The following is a 24,345-nucleotide window of genomic DNA, read 5'->3' on the forward strand; positions in this document are numbered from 1 at the left end:
CCCCAAGAAAATGGGTGTGTACTGAGTGGAGGACTTCTGCCGTACAGTCTTAACTCCATTTAGTGGATCCGGGAGGGGCGGGCGTAAAACAGTCCGGTAAACACCAGAGATGCGTCTAAAGGATGGGCGTAATTCTCTTGTCCCTGGGGTAGGCTGCCATGGTTTTCAAGAGTGAGTGGGAACAGGCGGTGGTGTACACAGAGGCGTAAAAACGTGACCTTGACGTGTCCAGTGTATATCCCAAAACTGGGAGAACTGGTTGGGGAGGCGTTTAATTTGAGAGGAAAGGATATGCCCCATCACCTTCATATGCTTACCCTCATTCAAAATAAGGCATCATTCCGGTTCCCTCCCGGCTCCCAAGTGGGATTCACGTAGGAAGAGAAGACCATGCCAAGAGTCGCCCGACCACTGGGCTTGAACTCGAGGACCCGGCGATGTACTCTCGGAACCCCAGAAGCATGTTAGAGGAAGGTATGAGCTAGGCCCTCCCGCATGCTGAAGGCACGCCCACACCCCTCCACACCCCACCTCTGCCGGAGGCGTGGATGGGAACACAGACCAGGAACAATAGCACACAGCAGGGAGTCCAGTCAGGTCAGGATGGGTCTGAAAAGAAGTCGGTATTGATGTATTTCACAAATGAGAAGAAGCTGGGAAATATTAGTGCAATTTAATCACCACAGGGGTGATTTATAAAGCTATATTGACAGTAAACAAAAACGGTAAAAAAAAATTACAGCATTTGACATTTTTAAATGGCACCCATTAAAGACTGAAACAATCTGAGACACTTACGTATCAGTACTACAAGTTCACGGACAACAATGAATTAAAAGGCACTTTAAAACTTCTAGATTTTTACTACCGTTTGAAGAAAAAACTTCATGGTAGCAGTTTCTAAAACCCACCCCGTGGGTAAGGAACAGTTCGTGTTGGCACCAGAAGATCCTATTTGCAAGTGGCAGGTGAGTCAGTCCACAGGACGTATTTTGGCCAGGGCTATCCTGCACTCTTGCCCCCCGGCCTTCTGCGGCACAGTGGCGGCACGCTCCTGTAGGAACAGGCTTTGGAACACGAGCTCTGGCTTATCAGGAGGCGGCCTGGATGAGGCCGCTCACGTTCGGAATACAGAAGCCTGTTTCTATGTCCTATGAAAAGGACTAGGTCAACGAATGGGGTTACCCAGGAAGGAGCTTGACAGGCACCACGTCACTTTACCCCTGCGGTTTTTAACAGCATCCTGTGCGTGTGGACATGGTGAAAGCTGGGTTTGAGGGGACATGCTAAGAAAGAAATAGTGTTTGTGACTTCACAAGCTCACGGTTTGACATTGGTCTTCCCAAGTCAAGCCTGCAATGGCGCTGACCTCTCAGTCTCCCCCCCCACTCCAGTGCCTCAGGTTCCCTTCCCTGCCTCTTACCCCCCTGCCAGGAAGACTTCTGAATGGAAGTCAGTGGACATGGGAGTTCAGTGTTGGCACGTGGATGACAGGCCGAGGCATAGGAGCAATAGGTTATCTAGTAAACAGTAAAAAAAACGACCTACCCACAATGCTTTTCCCAGGCCAACAGCACAAGAACTTATGTCAAGAACCAAGTTCATCACTTGCTGCTGCTGGCCCAGTAAGCGAGATGCTGCCCTGAGTGGTCGGAAAGGTGGGTAGCCGCCAAACTGTGGGCAGGGCCAGGTGGGTGCCCAGAACTCGTCACCCTAGTCCACCTGTCTCCACACCCCCATGCTTCTACCTCCCAGAACCCTTGAGGTAAGACCCAAGGAAGGATCCTTGGGCTTGCGTTAAAACCACCTTGCTGCCAGTGGAGGTCTGACAGGATCCAATCGCTGTTACTTAGAAAAAAGTGCTTTTGCAAAAGAGGCAGGTTAGAAGAGGGAGGCCATATGAATATTCTTTAGAAAAACTCAAACCCATCTGCTTATCAAGACCCAAAAGGCTGAGGCCACCCAGGGCATGATTTGGTCCATGGGAGCACCGAGTAGAAGAGGCAGCTCGTGTGAGGAGGCACCCTCACTGCCCAGCTCCCGGGAGCACTTAGCCATCCTTTTTGGCCAGGGGGGTGTCAAACAGCCGGGACGCCTTCTTGCACAGCAGCGAGAACCAGTAGACCTGCGGAGCGATGAGGAAGGCGTTGGCCACGTTGCAGTAAAAAGGGATACTGAAGGGCACTTGGAGCAGGCCTAGTCCCTGCTGTCGGCCGTAGGACCAGTACATGAAAGGGAAAAGGAGGATCCGACAGGAAAGAAAGGTGGTCAGCGTGAGGATTCCGTTCACTTTGTACAGAAGCGTGTGCTGCTGCTTCAGCTGCAGGAGAAGGGGGAGGAGAATGCAGTTAGCGCGAGGCCGAGCCTTCCAGGAACGACCAGCCCGAGTCCCCCGGCAATAACGCCAAGCGTCTAGTCTTCTGACGCTTGTGGCAAAGCTGACGGAGTGCTGCTCTGTTTCTGTGTGCACACAGGCTCGTCATTTTTCCCACAGTGATAACTGAATTTGGCCTAAGCCACCCAGCCAGCAGGCACACAGGAACAGTGGATTTAACAACAACAACAAAAAAACACCAAAACAACAAAAAAAAAATCTGTGACCAGGAAAAAGTACCTAAAAAACTATCAAATTTGAATCAAAGGTACAATTTCACCCCCAAGGCTCAGAAGACCAACTGAACTTTACGTCTGTTAAAGGGTCTCCTGTCCCACCATTCCCAGCACTAAGGGATTTCTGCACACCCCGCAGCCTGCCAGGGGAGAGCAGGGCCCACTTCCTCCCACCGCCACGGCCAAGTCCTCCGCACGTGCCTGAATCAGAACTCGGCCCAGCGACACAAACGGAGTGCTCAGCTCTGCCATGAAGATGCAGCCAACAAAGAAGTCCCCGAGGTCTCCCCTGAGCCTCTGCGGAGAGAGGGGAGAACAAGAGAAATAAGAACTGGAAGTTAAGGAACCACCGGAAGGAAAATTCTAACGGGGGCTATTAGAAAGGGTAACCATGAGAGACCATGCAGGGAAAGGGAAATGCTAAATGAGCGAGTATAGACCTGATTAATACTCTGCTGCTTCCATAGCGAGAGAACTTGGGAGGGTCAAATCCCCAGGCTCCAGAGGCAACTTCAGAGGTCAGCTGATTGCATCACATACCAAGCTTTTTCTGAATTTCAGTGTCAGCCGGAAGGAACCCTGTAGCCTACTTTTGGGTATCTAACTTAGTCATGCCAAGGGCACTTGGCCAAAAAATATGTGCCAGGCCCTGTGCTAGGTGTCAGGGTCCCAAAGCAATCAGGAGAAACTTCTTTAAGAATGTAATGTACTCCACACCACTCCTTTTATCTTGTCAAAAAAACAGGACAGCATCGAACAGCAGCTCTGCCACTTACTACCACTGGGTACAATAAATAAACTCTCAGAGCCCCCAGTTCCTTCACCTCTGGTACAGGGCGAACAAGATCTAGTTGTCACTTCTAATAACTTCTAATTATTAGTAGAAAGCAGTCAGCTTGGCAGTCCAGAAGCTGTCACCTGGTAGGCACTCAGGAATGACTAACTTCCTTTCTGCAGTCCCGCCTCTCTTCCTTGTTGTGGCGGGGGCGGGGGGGTGGCGGGGACATGGACCCGAGGAGAAGTTATAAGGCTATCTGCTTTGAGAGCAAGTTTCTGTGACATCAACACAGCACAGAGTTCTCTCTGACACCGTTAGAGCAAATCACCAGTTGACTGAGCTACTCTCAGTTTCTTAAAACAATTTTTATGTTGTTTTGTATTGTACTGTATACCGTTTTTATATTGTAAAACTAAAGACAGAGCCTAGGGAATCAGAGGGCTGGGGGACTGCATGAAGGGTACTGTTGGTAAGGAGGACCGGCAACACTGCAGGGTGCATTTTCTTCCGACGGGATCTGCCGGGGAGATTTTACCATGGAGGTAGCTGGCACAGGCCGGTGGGTACGGGAGGAAGGGGAAAGGAAAGAGGGACAATCCAGACTTGTAAGTAATGGTCAAGATACCCAGTTTAACAGGAGGAAACGAAGGACCGAGTCTGCTAGCGGCTGTTCTGGAAGGCCATACCTGGGCAACTGGCACAAGGACAAACAGAATGACCGCGTGGTGTGCGATCATGAGGCGGTTTTTACTTAGGAAGTTCCGAAAAGTGGTGAGGGAGTGTCTGTGGTTCTGGTCTCTGGTTCGGTACCACTCACAGAGGTACATGGCGTAGGAGTCATAGATCATGTATGGAATCAAGAACCAGACATACTGTCGGGCAAGCCAGTGCCTAGAAGAAAGCACACGAACAGTCCGTGAGATGGTGAGGGAGATCAGCTACGAAGGCTCAAAGCCGACCTCTTCCCAAACACATCCCCTTCAGCTCTGTGCCTCGCCAGCTATTTTGACTCCAAACACTTTACAAGGAAGATGCTGACCGTGATAAATAAGGCGAGTGAAGATTTTTCTCTCAATTACAGGGCCAATTAGTAAGTGGCAAAGGCGGAAGGCTGGGACTCCCTCAGCACCATGAGTTTCAGTAACCAGCTGTCACCATTTCCCTGATTTAGCTACTCCTTTCTAATGGACTTTCTGGCGTTTTGTAATATAAGCCAACTTTGATACAGATATCTCTACAAATGATTCATTAGCCCCACCAAGAAACTTGTTTGAAGGTGTCCCAAATGCCCAATCCAATATTTCCAGTTTAACTCCACTTAGTTGCTCAACAGTTGGGAGTTTCCTCGAGTATCTGCTTGCAACCCCACTTTAGGGAGTTTCTGGGAAACTACCCTGACCATTTTTCTTTACAATTCTATGGCTGATCCCAATTCCACTCATCAAGAAAACTACATCTGGAAAGGAGGCTGGAGCTCAAGGACTACCCGACAGCAGTCAGATATCAGAAGAGAAGCTGGGACAAAAGACGATGTCCCCATTTACTTGCCCAAAGGGGTTAAATACATATTTGCTGAGTCTAAATGATTGTTTATCATGGTCCCAGAGCAGATTAGAAGGAAAGTCTCTAGTTTCGACAATTTTGTTCCCAAATGAGAAATGATCACACTACAGAAAATGTGGGGAAAAAATCAAAATAGAAATCATATACTCCGCTGAGGGTTAGCTTCACTCAATCAGCACATTTTCACTGAGAACCCACGTGTCAGAAGACACAGTTTAGTGTCACGGTTCTCAAACTACCCGAACCCAGAATCACCTGCCGTGCTTGTTAAGGACTCCACTCCCGGAGGCCTCGGGAGCCCAACTCTGTATTTTTAACTTTGTGTCGGGTGATTTCCTAAGAAGCCAGTCCACTGAACCACAACACTGGGAATATACTCTATAGAGGGTGCCGTTCAAATTCTGTTCCTGAACCAGTCCATACTCTATAGAGGGTGCCGTTCAAATTCTGTTCCTGAACCAGTCCGCACTTCCCAGGGCATGACTAAATTAAGAAGCAACAAAACAGGCAAAGTAACAATGGCAAATAGACTAGATGTGTATGTGAATTCATTAGCGAGGTTCCATTTTGGCAAAAAGGTGTGATATTTATTCCACTGCCCATCTATGGTCTCCAGTTGCTTTCTTGAAGCAATTCCAAGTAAAATAACTATGAAGAACTACTAAAAGCTTAGCTCCCCTGGAGTGGAGCCTAGGACTGTAATATCTTGCACATAGTACCAATTCAATGAGATCTGAAATTGTGGCTGATAGGGAGAATTCTCTGAAGATTCATTAACAAGAGGTCTGGATTATAATCTTAACAACGACCAGCCTGGGACTTAACTTTCTTTGTAGTAGCAGGACAATAATTCTTGTTTTACTTCCCTGACAAAGTTCTTATGCGGATTAAAAAACTAGAAGTGTCAAAGTCCTTTTAAACATAAAAAGTACTACCCAAATATACATGCTTAAACCGATCAAATTGCCTAGGGCTAGGACACTTAGCCCTTTTGGGCATCTGGACTCCTTTAAGAATCTCCTGAGATCTTTGGTCCCAACCACATTATGCATATAATTCGGGGGGATTTATAGATATGTATTCCGTATGAAGGCATAAAACGAAAGGATATATAATAGGGGCGCCTGGGTGGCTCAGTCGATTAAGCGTCTACCTTTGGCTCAGGTCATGATCTCAGGGTCCTGGGATCGAGCCAGGCATCGGCATCGGGCTCCCTGCTCAGCGGGGAGTCTGTTTCTCCCTCTGCACCCCCCCGCCCCCCCCACTTGAGCGCAGTCACACGTGCTCTCTCAAATAAAAATCTTTTAAAAAAGAAGGTGTACGATAGAAAAATATTTGAGTGCACAGTATATGAGCCCCAAAAGGCCTTTTTTTTTTTTTTTTTAAAGACGATCTCGGTGCCTTTAGAACATCCTTATGCATACATGCAGAGGTGGGGAGCACAGAAATGCCTACGTCCATTCTGTGACCAGAGAACCTAAGGCATAAGGATACACAAAAGGGGGAACCGGAAAACAGACTCGGGTGTGCTACCGTGATCCAGCCACGAAGAACACAGAGCTTCGGAGGGGATACCACAACAGCGGGCGACAGAACTGACAGCTAGCGGTGTGTAAATACCTTCTGAAATGTATAGTTGCCTGCTGCTTGCCCTCACATCAGCTCAAAAAAATACTGCAAAGTCACATTTGTCACTTTAATCTTAGCAAAGGAGGCTGCTGTCAAATTTGATATGACAAACTGGGGGCAGTCAGGGACCTTGTTACACGATCAGAAAATGCTCAATGAAAATAAAAAACTGAACCCATCCAAGCAAATGTGTTAGCCTTTGGTATATGCAGTCAAGGTCACTTGGCCTATCTTCTCTCAGCATCTACAATTCATTGCCGATAGCTGGGTTTTGTCCAAAAAGAGGCATAGGAAGAAAAGCACAAAAGTCACCATGGCGGGACTAATCCTAAGAAAGATCCAGACACTAAATTTGCAGGCCACAGGGAAATCAGTACCGCACTCCTGCTCCCATCCGATTCCACTCTTAACTGGTAAAAAGCAGGACACTTTGCAGAGTCAACATGAGAAAAGGACTAGGAAAGGCTGTGAGACTTTCCCTGCACCTTTGACTATCACTCTTTAAGGAGGAGAAAGTAAGAGTGGTTCTAGGAAGACAGTTGAAAAAAAAATAGCTTTTTAGAAAACTCGGGGGCCGGTGGAACAACTGCCCAGGTCTAAACACTACATACAAAGTAGACCGCCCTGGTCTTTATGATTTCTTTCCCTAGATGCACATTTCCTGACCTGTCTCTGGACTGAGCTCGAATTCAGGTACAGGTCAGTTTCCTGAAAGCACGGGGAACCTTTTCATTGCCTTTAGCGAATCCACAGGAGACACATGAGCAGCACTTGTAAAGGAAGGGTTGGTGGCTTTGTTCCTTTCCACAGAGGGTTTCTGCCAATCACACTGGATATATGTTGGCCAAAGAATACTCCAGATCAGGACTCCAGTGAAATCATTTAAAAGACCCAAAAGCCAGACTCCCACTTCCAAATAATTCTCACACTCATTATCCCATAAGGAACTTGAATCAACGGGCCACCTTAAATCAGATTTAGACCCTGCCATTCTCTAGCATGCTTCAGTTTACTTTGTCTTAAGTGGGCGAGGCTGAAAGAGGTAAAGAGAGGAGGAGGGACTAATTATGGTGCCCAAGTTCTCCCATCAATCAGCTACCTTACCGCATGTGCTGATAAACAACTAGCTCCTGGGAGCCACTCAAATGTGGAAACTTCGAAAAAGTTCACCGCTGTCATTTGTGCTTTCACCTGGCATTGGATGTTACCTGTCCGTGATCACGTCGCTACAGGAGCGGATGATGACGATCCCCGACCCGGTGGCCAGCACAGCCTGCACTGAAGAAACCAGCCTAACGTGCGACAGAAAAGAAAAGGAAAAAAAAAAAAAAATCCAGTCCAGTGGACAGCATAAAGCCCAGAGGCTTCAACCTGCCTCTCCCCGAGGCTGCCAGTGCGGTGAGGGAGAGGGCACGGCCGCCGCCGCGCTCCCGACCCCGAAGCAGCTGGCAGACGTCGACCAGCAGCTTCCCGCCCGGTCCCGACCCGCGTGGGCGCCCCCCCATCCTCCTCCCTCTCGCTCTCCCTCCCGAGAGGACGCCGGGGTCTTCGGAGAGCTCCGGCCAGCGCCCCGGAGGGGCAAGGCACCAGGGAGGCAGCCCCCTCGCTTCCTGTCGCCCCCCTTTTCCGCCCTCGGCGCGGCGCAGGGGCGGGCGCCGGCGGGGCGGGTCTCCGCGCGGCCGGGCGGGGGGCGGCGGGGGGCGCCGGGGGCCGGCCTCGCCCGTACCTGGTGCTGATCATCACGCAGTCCGAGTCGCTCCATGGGGGCCGCGCGCGCCGCAGCGCCCAGGTGCAGAGTGCGAAGAGCCCCGGGAAGAAGAGCGAGCCCCCGGCCAGCGTCAGCAGCATGGGTGCTCGGGGGTCGGTGGTCGCGCTCGGCGCCCTCGGCTTGGCTCAGGTCGGCTCCGCGCAACTCCCGACTGGCGCAGCCCGCCCGCCCCTATTTCTACCCTCCGCCCTCCGTCCCCGCCCCGGTCCCGGCCCCGGCCCGCCGCGACTCCGGCAGCCGCCGGGCGCTGGCCCCGAGCCCGCAGCGCCACTCTCCGCGTGACCAGGCCGGCGGCCGCGATAGGCGCGGGCCGGCCGGGCGGGGCGGGGTCTCGCCGCCGCCGCCCCTGGGCCCCGAGGCTTCCCCGGGTTCCCCCGGCCGGCCGGCGAGTGGGCGGCGGCGGCGAGCTGCGGCCCGGGAGGTTCCGAGGGCGCGGACGCTGCGCCCCGCACGAGCGGCGTGGAGCGGTCGCCGCCGCCTCCCGAGCGGCCGCGGGGCCGGGGCAGCGGTGGGAAGGGCCGAGGCTCTCGGGGCTTCTGTTCCGTCACCGCGGACGCGTCCCCCTCCCTGCGGGACCGGCCCGACCGAAGAAACGCCCGGCACCTGCCCACAGCTCGGCTCCCCAGCCCCAGGCGAAGGGGCCGGGGCGGGGGGGAGGCCCCGAGAAGGCCAGGTTTTGGTGGAGACCCCCCACCACGCGGGTGGGCGAGCCTCCGGGCCGAGGCATCTCTCTGGCAGCAGGAAGGCGAGGACGGGTGGGCTTGTGGCCATCTGCCCGCCTGGCTTATCTACCAAGCACTCTTGCGCCCAAATAGGAGTCTTAAGGAAATGATCCCTCTGTAGGCCAGAGATGGCTTTTCCACGTCCGGCCAACTGCGGCAGTTCCTCCAGAGGAGGCGGGTCGCTCCTAAAAGCCTGAACTCCGGCTGCGGAATCCAGCAGTTCCTCTCCATCGGCCTAGGCAGGTGGAACACCAGGTCCGCGGACTTTCTGCGGTACCGCCTCTCGCCTTCGGCCCAAGACACTCGGCAGTCTCGGGGGCTGCTGACAATGTTTTCTTTTTTTAAAGTTCTCCATCCAGGTGCCCTAAATTTGAACGCGTTGGAAATCATTTTCACTCAGCACCAGTCACGTGGGCCAATACAGTAGCTTCAGCATTGCTGGCTTCTCTCCCTTTTGGGACTTCCTAACGTTTTACTTTGCTTTGGTCTCTATCTTCCTCAGCTAACGTGGGGAAAGATAATTCATTTACGCCTATTGCGCCTGAAAGGCTCTGTGGGTCTCTTCCCATCACCACCATGCAACATGCTGAGGAAAGCCCCCTAAAAGGGACTGACTCTCTAAAACAGTGGGACTCAGCCTCTCTGGGCCACTGTTTTCCTCATTTGCGAAATGAAGAAGCTGAACTACAAGGTCTGTAAGGTTCTTCCAGTTCTAAATTCTTGTGATTCTATGACTTTTATAACATGATTTCAGGTAGATGCCAATTACATTTCTCTAACACAGCAGTTACCGATGTAGAAGCAGGTAAACACAGCTTTTAACGTCTTCTTACGTATTAAGTAGAGGGATTTAACCAACATTAAGGAAACAGAATACCCAAAGGAAAGTCTGAAATTTCTTCCAGTTAGGGTAGCATCCCAAACTCCCAAATTCATTGCTAACATACTTGGTGAACCGAAAAAGACACTTCAGTTTGGGAGCAAGGTATCTGGCAAATGCAAAGCTTTCTGTATTTTCACACTCGCATGTGGACAAAGGACACCTGTGTGTAAGCTTTTCACTGTCTCCAGAGCAAATGCATACGCATTCCACTTTCTATCCCTTCCCTATTTATCCCAGTCACCTCCAGCTCCAGCTTTTCCAGAGAGGGGTAAGTGCTTACCAGTCTTCCCTGCCTGCTCTCCTTAAAGGGATCAGCACCACGCAGCAAGGATGCTAACACTTTGAAGTGGTGGGAACCAATCTAGTCCCTATGCAAGAAGTTGTCTATGCAGCCCCTATGGGGTCTACAAAATGCAAACAAAACAACAGATGTTTCACATATAGAAAATAGCAAGTAAAATCAGTTTCCAACACCAAGCTCATGAAATCTCCAGAATGTTAAGCTTGAATCACCAGAAGCCAACAAGCATAAACACGAGCCTTGGCTTTTCAACCCCTCCGGCGAATGATAAAGCCTTTTTCACACAAACTTACCCTTCAAAGTTTTGAGCTGTGTTTCCTTCTCCAGGAAGGTTTCTATCTGTTTCTTGTAGGCACATTTATAAATTCCCCTCTAGATCACTTCTGCATTTGAATAGTGGGCATGTTGGGTTTTATTTATATGTATGTTTCCCTACCAAACTGTTCTTCGAAACAGGAAGGTGTCTTTTCATTTTGTTTCCCAAGTTAGGCCTGGCACATTGCCAGTGCTCAAGAAATACTTGGTATTTTTTAAAGCTAATATTGATTGAATATTTACTATGTGCCAGGCACTGTATCAAACATTTTACAAGCATTATGTCATTGGATCCTCACAAGGAATCTGTTGTCCTCTGTGTGCGTGCATGCACGCAAAATAAGTCCCAGAGCAATGAGAACACTGGTCCAAGTTCGCAGGCCTGGTGGCAGAGCTGGGATTTGAACTCATTACTTTCTGCCTCAAGGTCAGCGTGCTTAACAACTACGCTGCCTCCAAACTTGATAAGCAAGGGAAGAGTCGTTGTTTTCCACAATACAGTTTCTGATTAATAACCACTGTTCCTGTTGCCTCACAAATTTATAATGTGTGGAGTGTAGTTTATGGGCTCTGATGCTGCCATTATTAATATCATTTCATATTTATAGATGCCTTTACAATTTTTCAAATCACTTTCACATATATTAATCTCACTTGGGTCTCAAAATGACCTGGTGGGGTAGGTGAACATATCACTTCGTCTTGTAGCTGAATGGTAAACTGACGTGCCACTCTAGGACGCGGCAGGGCTCAAGTCACCCGGGCTCCTGATTCACGTTCAGGGTGATTTCATCTTGTAGAGTTGGGACTTAGGAGTTTTTAGTTACGCCTCTTAGGTGGGTTTTGAGAGTGAGGTTTGGGTTACCAGATGTCAAGATAAGACTCGTTTACAAAATAAGAACTCATATACAAAATTCCCTTGAATGGGAACTGATAAAGCTCCCAGTTTGGGAGAGCCACGGTGGGATTTCTCTGGTTTCTACCCTATCTCTCCCATTCCTTTAAACCCCAGTCTGGATACCATTAGGGTATTAGAACTCTCCCCATTCTGCTCGCTGGTTTCTCTAGCCTTAAACGGAAAATACCATATTTACTTGTAAGAGACTCTTGAGAATACTCAGGTGAATGTCATGAAGATACGTAGTGTGCGGGCTGCTACCCTCAATCAAGGACATTTTCTTCCCATCCAGAAAAACACACCAAGGAAAAACCACCGAGATTCACACACGAAACATCTTCACTTCAAGCTCCAGAACTGAGAGACCTTGGAGGTCTCTATCCACCCATCTACTAAAAAAAAAATCATAACAGAGAAAATGAAACTCTATTCTGAAATGGGTTATTTTGCTTAGAACTGCACTTCACTTCTGTATTACCGGCTTTAGAAGCAGAGACAGAGCAAGAAGAACAAGGGAAGAAATAAAATGATGGGAGATGGACAGAGAGATACAGCACAGGAAGAAGGTCTATCAGAAGACTGGGAGCGGTACAGTTACAGGGAATAAAAAGGCCAAGATACATATCCTTTGACTCTGGAGAATAAACAGAGATAAGGATCCAGAGACTGGAATTCACAACAAGTAAATAGAAGAAGGAGCTGTGAGACACAGAGAAGGGTAAAAGGTGTACAAAGAGTTAGAAAGAGACAGCCTTTTATGGAATAGCATTCCCTTTAGGCGGGCGCCAGCGAAAGCCATATTGCATTTGAAGATCTATGGCCCATGGGGCGCCTGGGTGGCTCAGTCCTTAAGCGTCTGCCTTCGGCTCAGGGCGTGATCCTGGCGTTCTGGGATCGAGCCCCGCATCAGGCTCCTCCACTGGGGGCCTGCTTCTTCCTCTCCCACTCCCCCCCTTGTGTTTGTTCCCTCTCTCGCTGGCTGTCTCTCTCTCTCTCTCTCTCAAATGAATAAATAAAATCTTAAAAAAAAAAAAATGAAGATCTATGGCCCAAGTAAGGAGGCGCCTTGTTCTCAGGCCAGAATGTGGCCAGGAGGAGGTTACTCAGTCGCCTTCCCCCTCTTTCTCCTGTACTCTGCTTGCACCCCACAAGAATACCTGATCAATACGGCCTTGCCCTGGTGCTTGTACATTTATTTCCCCTTTAGACTGCAGGCCTCTGATGGGCAGGCAGGGCCCGTCAGTCCAGAAGGCCGCCGTGACACACAGCGCGGGGGTTAGCGTTAGAGGGCCTGAGTTCCAGCACTGGCTCTGCGACACGGAAGCTGTGTGACATGGGGAAAACCACTTAACCTCTGTAAAATACGGGTTCCTCCACCCACCTCACAGGGTGCTTGGGAGAACTCCATGAGAGATTTTCAGAAATAAAAATAAAAATAAATAAACTACACGCCGGGCAGGGGCAAGGGACTCACTCTTCTTTATCTCCGTACCCTGCCGCACAGTTACTTGAAGTGAAACTTCTCGGTACACACCTACCGGATTACAGATGATCGAGGTCTGGCCTTAGCCAGCTTCCAGGCTGCAGCTCCCTCAGCTTTATCCTGAGCTATTTGCAAAAGCAAACTCTACGTCTAAGAGGCACAGCCACACCCCAAGCACATGGTTTCTACAAACAGGGACCACAGCTGCGCACCGCAGGCAGCTCCTTGCTCCGGTGCGCCGTGATAATGATCCATGTCAATAAAGACCATAATTTACACAAAGAACTGATTATATAGTACTTGCCTTGATGTATTGCTTTATATTTTTAAGGCACTCTCACATATTTCTTTTGCTGTAAGTGCAAAAATTTGCTCGTTTGCAGATAGTCACACCTAACCAAAAGTAGTGTGAGTTCTAAACTCAAGTTAAAAAAAAAATATTCAAGGGCATCGAACCATTAAGGAAATTGCCTTTGAAATGAGTTAGAACCAGCAAACTGGAACAATTTCAGCTGCCTTCCTAAATCATCACATCAATAATTTTTAGTGTCTTCGCATCTCGGAAATAATTCCATAACAGGTTTGTTTTGCTTACTCAACTAAACTCTGATGGTATTGTTAATTTTTTGCTCAAAATATATGCTAGGGGCACCTGGGTGGCTCAGTCGGTTAAACAACTAACTCTTGATTCCAGCTCAGGTCACGATCTCAGGGTCGTGACATCGAACCCTAGCATCAGGCTCCGCATTCAGCACGGAGTTTGCTTGAGGTTCTCTCTCTCCCTCTCCTTCTATCCCTCCCACTGCTCGCATGCACTCTCTAAATAAATTCTTTTAAAAAATATGTTAGAAAAAAAATATATGTTAGAAAGTAAAACATGCCCACTATGGAAAACAATCACAAATCATGCCATCACTGGGGGATACTACTCTCAGGTACTAACATTTTGGTAAAATTCTTCCCAGTCCTCTTTAAATGCATTTATTGTATTTTTTATTCTTCTTTTTAAAAGATTTTATTTATTTATTTGATAGAGAGAGACAGAGAGAGAGGGAACACAAGCAGGGGGAGTGGGAGAGGGAGAAGCAGGCTTCCTGCCGAGCAGGGAGCCCGAGATGCCGGGCTCGATCCCAGGACCCTGGGATCATGACCTGAGCCGAAGGCAGACACCCAACGGCTGAGCCACCCAGGCACCCCTATATTTTTTATTGAGGTCATGCTTTAAATTAATTTTGAATAATATTTCACTTATAAGTATTTTCAATGTTATTAAAATCTTTACAAACCTTGTTTTTAATAAGTAAGAAGTAATCTGATTTTTGATGATTATAGATTATCTTTCAAAGTGGGTTATCACTTGTTTGAAAAGAATTCTTAACTGGGGGAGAGTGGGTTTGTCCATAGATGCACACTTTGGCACAAAAACATAGACAAGGTCTTCATCTGTTCTGGTAACTTTAAACTTAAAAATAGTAAGAGTCCCATCCTTATTAGCATTCGGTTTCTGTCTTTAAAGTGGGTATCATAATATCTATAGAAACTCAAGCTGCTATTTCAGTATCTAGTTTTTGCTTTTTATAGGCTGAGCTCTATTAACCTATTTAGTAAACTGTAATTACGTAGGCCCTTGGTGCCTGTTTAAGCAACGAAGGAAAACCATTCTTTGTGAAGCTAAGCTTGCAGTGTCTTTTACCACGCACAGGCAATTTCCACCCCAGAGTTAATTACCTCTCGACAAGATTATGGCTGAGAACTAAAAACACTGCAGAGAAAGCTAATTAGTTACAAGGACTAAACTCATTTGGGAAGGGAATCTTCCTTACACACAGCACCGAGAGCTCGGCCCCAAGCCCACTAGCGCACGCTTATGTGGCTGCTGAGTGTCACCACCTATCTGTGACCCACCTCGCAAACTACTAATTGTGAGTCGAAAGGCTGAATAAACTGGTGAGTTATGAGCCAGACGGAAATACATTTGCCCTGGAGGCAGAGCAAATTCCCCTGTTGGCAGGTAACCTGATGGAGCTGCCCAGCAGAGGTCTCGGAAGGATTCAGAGTTTTAAATACTACCCCAACGTGAAGAACAGGAAGCACTGACTAGCCAAGATTCTGCCACTTTCCTTCTTTCATGTGTTGCAAGTCCACTGTTTCCTTACGCAGCATCTGTGGCTTGATTGGTTCATCTTTATATGTTTTCTTCTATTTCAATTTTAAGCGCCACGTTCATTCAATCTGCAGCTGTTGAACGCTCTACTACTGGGGTCCTGGCCAATACAGCAGCACACACATAAACCTTCAAAAAGATTTTAACGTTGAAAAGAAAGAGAATATAGTAATTTATCAAGAAAAACTAAGAAAATCAACTGAAATATAGAATAAAAGAATTGAGGTAAAGTGGCTGGAAAGAAGACCAATACACAAAATTGAACGGATTTTCTATAAGCCAGCAAATATCAATTAGAAAATGTAACAGAAAAGGAGGACCATTTGCAGTCTTTTTAAATTTTTAATTCCAGTACAGTTAACATACAGTGTTATATTAGCTTCAGATATATTTTTTTAATTTATAAAATCTGTTAGTGAGGTGCCTGGATGGCTCATATGGTTGAACATCTGCCTTCAGTTCAGGTCATTATCCTGGGGTCCTGGGATCGAGCCCCGCATCAGGAATCCCTGCTCAGCGGGGAGCCTGCTTCTCCCTCTCCCTCTGCTGCTCCCCCTGCTTGTGCTCCCTCTCTCTCTGTCAAATAAATAAATAAAATCTTTTTTAAAAATTAAAAAAATTTTTTAAAAATCTGTTTTAGACCTAACAAAAAAAATGCAAGACCTATATGGAGAAAGCTACAAAACTTTACTGAAAGATATAAAAGCCTAAACAAATTGAGAGCATGGTCCTAAAGGGAAGATTCAATACTGTAAACATGTCAATTTTCCTCAAATTGATCTTTAAATTCAGTACAATTCCCATGGAATTCTTAACATGATTTTCATAGACTCAGTAAGCTCTTTCTAAAGCTTATACGAATTAGAGAAAATGTGCCAGAATGACCAAGAAATATTTGAATAAAGAACACTGGGGAGAGGGAGGAATTTACAATATATCAAAACACCCTCGAATTATCATAATTGAAACACTGTATGAGAAACAGCTCAATGGACTAAAACACAGTCCTGAACCAGACCCACTAAAGTTAATCTTTGGCAAACACATCATACTTGTGAGCAAAGGAAGGCTAAGAAAACCACAGATACCGTTAGTCTTCCTTTGGAAAAAATAAAATCAGTTGAATACTGTCCCTGCAGAATTCACGTCCTCCCAGAACCTCATGACCTTACTTGGAAATGGGGTCTTTGCAGATTTAATTATGGTAAGGACTGAGGTGAGACTATACTGGATTAGGGTAGGCCCTAAATCCAATGAGAGTATCCGTGTAAGAGACAAAAAGGACACAGACACAGAAAAGAAGGTGATGTGAAGATGGAGTAAGAGATTGGAATGATCAATCTATGAGCCAAGGTATGCCAAGGACTGGTGGTACCCACTGGAAGCTAAGGGAGATAGCCTTGGAACGGTTTCTCTCTCAGAGCCCCCCAAAAGGAATCAATCCTACCAACACCTTGATTTCAGACTTCTGGCCTCCAGACCTGAGAAAATTAATTTCTGCTGTCATATGCCCTCAGCCTTTGGTAATTTGTTACGGCAGTCCTAGAAAACTAATACAATGCCACACACCAGACACAAACGTAAATTCCAGATATATAAAAGATTTAACATGAAAAGCAATGCTATAGATGTATTAGAAGAAAAGTTTGAAAAATATTTTTATAATTCACAGGCTAGAAAAAGCTTTCCCAAACAAGGCATTAAACCCAGATGTCATATAGAAAAGGACAGATTTGTGTATGCTAAAAACAAAATTGTACATCAAAGGGCACTATTAACAAGTTAAAAACAAATAATAGTTTAGAAAAAAAAATTGTAGTATATAGCAGAGTAGGGGTTAATATCCAGAATAGCCAAGAAATCCTACAAATCATGAAGAAACACAAATGACCCAAGAGAATTATTCCAATAATATAAACTGAAAATACACAGAAGAAATACAACAAGGTCAATGAAAGCTTTGTAAGTAAATATTTAAAAAACTGATAATATCTAGTGTACATAAAGATACAAGGATATAGGCACTTTTCTCAATGCTGGTAGAAGTATAAATATGTGGTGAGCCTGGGTGGCTCAGTCGGTTAAGTGTCTGCCTTCGGCTCAGGTCATGATCCCAGAGTCCTGGGATCGAACCCGCATCAGGCTCCCTGCTCAGTGGGGAGCCTGCTTCTCCCTCTCCTGCTCCCCCTGCTTGTGCTCTCTCTGTCAAATAAACAAACAAATCTTAAAAAAAAAAAAAACAGAAGTATAACTATGTATTACAAGGATATAATTTTTTTTGCAAAAGCAAAAAATTAGGAACAATCTAAATATCCAGTAAAAAAGTAATAAAATATTTTATGGTATGGTGAAATTATAGAATACTATATAGCCATTAAAAGGAGACAGACCAAAATACAAAGAAAGATTTCCAGAACATACTGTTAAAGGGAAGAAAACAAATCACTGAACAATAAGTACAGTGAGATATAACTTATAATTTAAAAAAAACTATAAAAGTGATTAGTACATATACGGCTATATAATCATGCAAAGAAAGGTTTGGAAGGAAAAAACACCAAACTGCAAACAGTTTGCTAACCTCTGTAGAGAGAAGTGTGTACGTGCCTGTGTTGGTTTCATGTGTACATGGGGTAAGGTGAATTAAGAGTGACTTTTACATTTTCCTGCGTTATACGAGTTTCTCCAATAAAAATGGTTATTACATAATTATCAAAAAAAAGGAAAATCATAATAAGCTCCTCGAAAGTAATAGCTCTAATTATTAGACATGCTTGGTTTTCTAAGGCACATTGCTCTTTACAGCCATGTTATCTTGAAACACAGTTACAAATTCAATGAAGAAAAGCACGCTGTGCCCCAAAATACATGAAAGGGAATATTTTTTAAAACATGACATATGTATAACATGCTTTTGCGGGCATCATTTTTTATTTTTTTAAAGATCTTATTTATTTATTTTGACAGTGAGTGAGCACAAGCGGGGAGAATGGGAGAGGGAGAAGCAGGACCCCGCTGAGCAGCGAGCCTGATCTGGGTTTAATCCCAAGACTCTGGGATCATGACCTGAACCAAAGGCAGACACTTAACCAACGGAGCCACCCAGGTGCCCTGGAGTCATCATTTTTTTAAAGTGTCAAAGTGTCGTATAAGCTCTTAGAAGACAATGGCTTTGATTTTCCAAGATTTTTCCCCATTATTTATGTATGTGTGTGTGTGTACACACACACACACATATATATATATACGTACACATATATATACACACATATATATGAAGATATTTAAGCTGTGTATAAAATACATGCAAATACACTTTATTCTATTAGTCCCTAAAACCACCCACTGTCATTTAGTGTAGTGGATTATATCTGCCCATAAAATGCTAAACTCTAAACCCAACAGAGAAGCATGTTTAGGCAAGGGCAGTGAGGGCAAAGAAAAAGAGCGAGTGAGAATAAGCAAAGTGAGGATTTTCACAGGCAGCTGTAACTATGTGACTGACGCCAAGGAGAGAAAGCCGAGTGTGGATATAGAAGATTTGGAGACCAATGATGGCTGCGCGAGCGGTCTCACAGCAGTGACTCCCAATGGGGGACTGGGGTGGAGGAAGCCATCAGGATCTTGAACAATATTATATTTAGGAAATAAAACTTTTTTTTTTAAGATTTTATTTTTATTTATTTAACAGAGAGAGGGAAAGCCAGCGAGAGAGAGAACACAAGCAGGGGGAGTGGGAGAGGAAGAAGCAGGCTCATAGCGGAGGAGCCTGATGTGGGGCTCGATCCCAGAACGCCGGGATCACGCCCTGAGCCGAAGGCAGACGCTCACCCGCCGTGCCAGCCAGGCACCCCAGGAAATAAAACTTTTAACTGGCTTTCCGATGTAGACCTAAAATATAGCCAGGCAAAATATTCTTGGCTGGTAGAGAAGGGATATCAACTGTGTTATCAGTGATTGTGAAACTGGAGAATATTACGTGTAGGAAGGTTGTTCATAAGATTTTTATGTTTGGCAGAAGGAGACATGGGCTTAAAAAATAGGTTTTTTGTTTGTTTTGTTTTTTTGAAGAAGTTTAAGAAATATTCAGTGGAACTCCCCTTCCCTTAAAATTGCATGCAAAATGTGCAAATGTATATTTTTCTGGGGGAAAGATCTATATAGAGTTCTTCATGTCCTCCAAGGGATCCAGACTCAAGAAAGATTAAAAGATACTGGACACTTAAGGGTGTTAGATACAATGAATTAATGGTAGCTACATTATAATGATTGTACTAGTTAGTTAATGTCAATTTTACAAAACAAATACTGTTTTTGTTGTAAAGTGTAAGACTTACACAAAAGGGTTTGTCATTTTGGCCTGTATAATTATCACCTTGTTGAGTAGGTGAAGGAATTACTGAATGTGAACCCAAAGTAGCCAATGTGGACGGGTTCTACAAACATCTGGGAGCTAGCATGTATGCATGACTGAATGCCTGAGCCACGATCGTGGGAACAGGGGAGCTACTGAAGCTAGCTGGAGATTATGATCTGCTTAGCAAGAACGGGCATGCACGGAGAACCAGAGTACCAATCAAAACAAAACTGGGTGTCCAGCCGATGGGAACAAGCAGAACCCCTGAATGCCACTCCAGGACAAGCGGTGGTGTTCAAGATATTCAAAAACTTGAGGATTGGTCAGCAAGAGACTGTATCATCATGAAAAGCCATGTACTAAAAATAGTCCTTAAAAGAGTGCCAAGGAAACATTTTTTGAACAAGATTTCTTGCAGAGATCAAACTCAATTCCTCCATTACAAGTTGACATGGGAACTTTGCCACCCATAGTGATAACAGGATCTGTGTATGATGGGGTTTGAGAGTCCTAGGGGGCATTTTGGAAATTTGTAGGGAGCATTTTTGGTTAACACAGTGTTGGGAAGGGGCTATGCTACTGGCTTAGTGGGGAAGGATCAGGTAATTCAGAAGTCTTGCAGGTTTTTTTTTACAAGACATTTCACAAAAAGCTGAGGCATTTAAAGAAGGTCATTATGGAGGGGAAGCTTAAATGAAGAATGATACGGTCTTGATCTGATAAAATAACATACTCTGCACCCTGTCTATTAATGTAGTACGGCTACGAAACCAGTGCAAATACAACAGGGTATTAGAGACTACTTTTAACCGGGTTAGAAAGAAATGCTAAATTGACAGGCACATGAAATGTAGAGAGCTCACTGGATTTCATTGTGAAAGGCTATTTTAAAACTACTTAATACTTCCATCCTATAGACTTAATTTTTTTTGGCATAATGAGAAATGTTATGAAAATTCTTCTGGGGATTACTGTTTTTTTCCATTTCATTTTGATGCCATCCTCAAACTTCTCATATATGTCAACATCCATATTTTATCTTAAGACCGTATAATCTGTCTTTCCAGACTTCTTCCATTTTTTGTACTTCTTCCATTTCCCTTTTCTGTTTATCATAAATAAACCAGTCTAGCCTGTTACTTATTTTAATGCCCCCCCCTTTTTAAGATTTATTTATTTATTTATTTTACAGAGAGAGACAGCCAGCGAGAGAGGGAACACAAGCAGGGGGAGTGGGAGAGGAAGAAGCAGACTCCCAGCGGAGGAGCCTGATGTGGGGCTCGATCCCATAACGCCAGGATCACGCCCTGAGCTGAAGGCAGACGCTTAATGACTGAGCCACCCAGGCGCCCCTTTTCCCCTTGCCCATTAAAAGACAGGGTCTCCAAGGTATGTGAGTGTGTTTTAAGTATTAGAATAAGGTAAAATCTCAAGTGAGAAAATATGTTTTCTGTAATAGTCACCAATAGTCACCAGCTATACCCCATCCCACAGGAAAAAAAAATTTTTTTTTAAAGCTCAGCTCATTTGTTTTTTGTTTTTTAAATTTTTAAAAAGATTTTATTTACTTATTTGACAGAGAGAGAGACAGCCAGTGAGAGAGGGAACACAAGCAGGAGGAGTGGGAGAGGAAGAAGCAGGCTCCCAGCGGAGCAGGGAGCCCGATGTGGGGCTCGATCCCAGGACCCTGGGATCATGCCCTGAGCCGAAGGCAGACGCTTAACGACCGAGCACCCAGTCGCCCCTAATGCCCCCTTTTTTTAAGAGAGAATCCTAAGCAGACTCCATGCCCAGCATGGAGCCCAGAGCGGGGCTTGATCCCACAACCCCGAGATCATGATCCAAGCTGAAACCAAGAGTCGGACGCTTAACCAACTGAGCTACCCAGGCGCCCTCTTAATGCCTTTCTTTTAAAACCTAGCGTCCACCTGTATCTCTGTTCTTTTATCTTCCACAAAGTACAAAAGTACACTTTTTGTACTGTGCAACTCTCTTAAACTCAAGCTTATACTCATTACTAGTACCTTCTCTGCAAAGAGGGAGAAAGGAAATCACTGAGTTGGGAGCTTCAGAACAGGGAAGCAGGGGGAATGCAATTGAGAGTTGACAATGGATGCATAAAAGGACAATCAGTGGAAACTGGACAGCATGAATTTGGACTGGAGATGGTCACCCTAGTTTCTTGACCGGCCACAATAATGCGAGCTGCTCAGAAGCAGAGAAAACAAAAATGAGAGGACCAGGGCTGACGGCAGGCATGCTACACTTGATCCTATCACTTCTCTGCTTACAGTCCTTCGAAGGCTTCCCATTCCTTAACGGGACCTCCAGGAGCCTCAGTCATCTGGCACTGCCTACTGCTCTAGCCTCTTCTTGTACCATTCTCCCCTTGGCGTTCAAAGCCCCAACCCCCTGGCCAATTTCTTCCATCCTAAAGGCTTTGGCACATACCATTCCTTTCATCTGTCACCTCCAATTCTTCCCATCTCCCACACTTTGCTTCAGCTTAAAAATCACCTCCTCAGAAAAGCCTTTCCTGACCCCCAAATCCAATCAGGACACTCTATCAAGAGAGTCTTTCGACATATGCTTTATTTGTCTTTTGTTGGACCTATCATGGTTATGTTTATTTGTATGAATACCCTTTTCAGACATGGAAATAGCTCTGTGGAGGCAGGCACTTGGTCTCCTTTGATGATTGCTAAATTCCCAGCACCTAGCCCAGCGCCTACCTCCAGAAGGAACAGCAGCAACATTCGTTCACTCATTCAATATATTTATTGAGTTTACTGAATGAGTGAATCAATGTTCGGAAGAGTTAGCTATGGGACTTTAGACAAGTTTTTTATTGTAATTACATCTCCGTTTTCTCATCTGCTAAATGGGGCAATGATACTAATTTCTAACCGCAGGATTGCCGTGTGGATTAAAAGAGACAATGCCTGCCTAGCATGGTGCCTGGCATTATACTAGGGGTTAGGAAATGTTAGGTCTTAGCGTCATTAAAAATAAGCTCTATGAGCAACCAGAACTCTTATACAGCACTGGTAGGAATGCAAAAATGATACAGCCGCTTTGGAAAAACAGTTTACCAGTTTTCTACAGAGTTTAACACAGATTTTCCATACAATCCAGCAATCCCACTTCTAGGTATTTACCCAAATAAAATGGAAACTTTTGTTCACACAGAGCCCGCACACAAATGTTTATATCAGCTTTATTCATCATTGCCCAAAACTGGAAACAACCCAAATGTCCTTCAAACAAGGAATGGATAAATAAATTGTGGTACAGCCACGTAGACTACCACTCAGCAAGAAGCAATGAATTACTGATACATGCACAACACGGATGAAACGCAACAGCATCATACTAGGTAAAAGAAGCCAGACTCAAAAGGCAACATGTTATATGATTCCATCTATATAACATTCTAAAAAAGCTGAATTGTAGGGACAGAAATCAGCTCAGTGGTTGCCAGGCAACAGGGCGGAGCACGAGGGAATTTGGAGGAATGACAGAACCGTCCTAGGACTTGATTGGGATGGTGGTGACATGACTACAGGCATTTATCAAAACTCATGGCATTATAAACTGAAAGGTGAGTTTTACTATATGTAAATTATGCCCGGATATAAAAGATAAAGATCCAAAACAGGTGGATAAAATTACCTTTTCCTTTAAAAAAAAAAAGTATTATAAAAGTCCTACAGGCTATTTGTAGACATTTTGGGAAAATGTACAAAGAGTGTACATTCCAGCATCCACAGAAAAGCACTATTTCTTTGCCATCATTTTAATACATGCAAAATACACGTAAACTGGGACCACGCTGGGCATTTTCGCTTTCCCAAATGTACATTTCACTCTCTAGTATATATTAAGCACATTTTTCCATGTCATTAAGTAACTTTCAAAACCACGATTTTATGTGTCAATACACTACTATCGTATAGCCGACTTATATTTTTAAGCCTTCCCTCATTGTTAGAAATTGCTTCCAGGTTTTTACTACAAACAGCTTCGATAAAATTTTAAAAAGAAAAGCTGAGTGGGGCCAGGGACTCATCCATTTTGCAATTTCACAATGTTTAACTAGTAAAACAACTCTTCCTTGGCTGCCATCGCCTCATTGTTTTAAATGTCTGGAGGAAAAGTAGTTCCACAGGGTGATCGGGCCTCTCTTTCCTTTGCGGTGCATAAAAGCTAGGCACCCTAATATTACCTGTATTACTAGCTTAAATTTGCATAGCGCTTTTTATCCTTGCAGGGTAAGCAGGGCAGATGGAGTGATTTGCTCAAGAACACACAGCTTATTAGTCTTGGAATGGGACTTACACTCCAGATATTGAGTATCAGAAAGTAAACATTTCCCCAGCGGCGGCGCACTGTCTAATCTGGCTCTTCACGCCCACCAACCCCCGCCCCCCGCAAGGAGAAGCTGCAGACACCCCCAGAAAACTCTGCCTAGAGGCTTGGCACATGGGGAACTTAACTGTAAGTGGACGCTGTCCCTCCGACAAACTGTCCTTGGCAACATCGCCACTTACCAGCTGGGGTCAATTCTCCCGCCGGTGGCAGGGGGACACCTACTGCCACTGACCAAGGGGGCCCTGGGAGCTGTAGGATCGCCGGCTTCGCGGCCTGTGAAGGTTGCTGTCGGTCGGTCGCGACGCTGTCGGGGCTTACCCTCACTGGGGGTCATGCCAGGGCGGCCAGGCCCTCCCCAACACCGGGGCCTTCAGTGGGGGGCGCGCCCTCGGCGAGGTGAAGCGGGACCCCATCATGTTAAGGAGAGCTGAGCGCAGGCAGGGGCCGCGGGACCACACGGCTACCCGGGGAAACTCCCGGAACGTGACGGGAACGCCTCCTCC

General features: G+C 45.7%; 1 protein-coding gene across 4 annotated transcripts; it reads right to left on the reverse strand.

The window, feature by feature from the left end:
* Nucleotides 1–598: 598 nt before the first annotated feature.
* TLCD3A (TLC domain containing 3A) lies at nt 599–24,342 on the reverse strand. Of its 4 annotated transcripts, none has more exons than XM_045773233.2 (6): nt 24,161–24,342; nt 8,307–15,690; nt 7,789–7,872; nt 4,075–4,279; nt 2,812–2,907; nt 599–2,320 (listed from the first exon to the last, which is right to left on the reverse strand). In XM_045773233.2, exons 2-6 carry the CDS (start codon nt 8,426–8,428, stop codon nt 2,051–2,053), a joined length of 777 nt encoding a protein of 258 aa, XP_045629189.1. In that variant the 5' UTR covers nt 8,429–15,690; nt 24,161–24,342; the 3' UTR covers nt 599–2,050. The 4 variants fall into 4 exon arrangements, with proteins under 4 accessions (XP_045629189.1, XP_087710794.1, XP_045629188.1 ...); XM_087854668.1 differs by lacking the exon at nt 24,161–24,342 and adding an exon at nt 24,022–24,151; XM_045773232.2 differs by lacking the exon at nt 8,307–15,690 and having other exon boundaries at nt 24,022–24,342.
* Nucleotides 24,343–24,345: the final 3 nt, after the last annotated feature.

The sequence above is a fragment of the Ursus americanus genome, chromosome 23, assembly GCF_024610735.1.
Source record: "Ursus americanus isolate L20-20 chromosome 23, mUrsAme1.1.p, whole genome shotgun sequence".
NCBI lineage: Eukaryota > Metazoa > Chordata > Mammalia > Carnivora > Ursidae > Ursus > Ursus americanus.

Coding starts and splice junctions, on each gene's coding strand:
- TLCD3A (XM_045773232.2), bottom strand. CDS start 24,176: ATGACCCCCAGTGAGGGTAAGCCCCGACAGCGTCGCGACCGACCGACA. Junction 7,873..24,021: donor GGGAGAATTGACCCCAGCTG/GTAAGTGGCGAT, acceptor GTCGCACGTTAG/GCTGGTTTCTTCAGTGCAGG. Junction 4,280..7,788: donor AGCGACGTGATCACGGACAG/GTAACATCCAAT, acceptor GCTTTCTTCTAG/GCACTGGCTTGCCCGACAGT.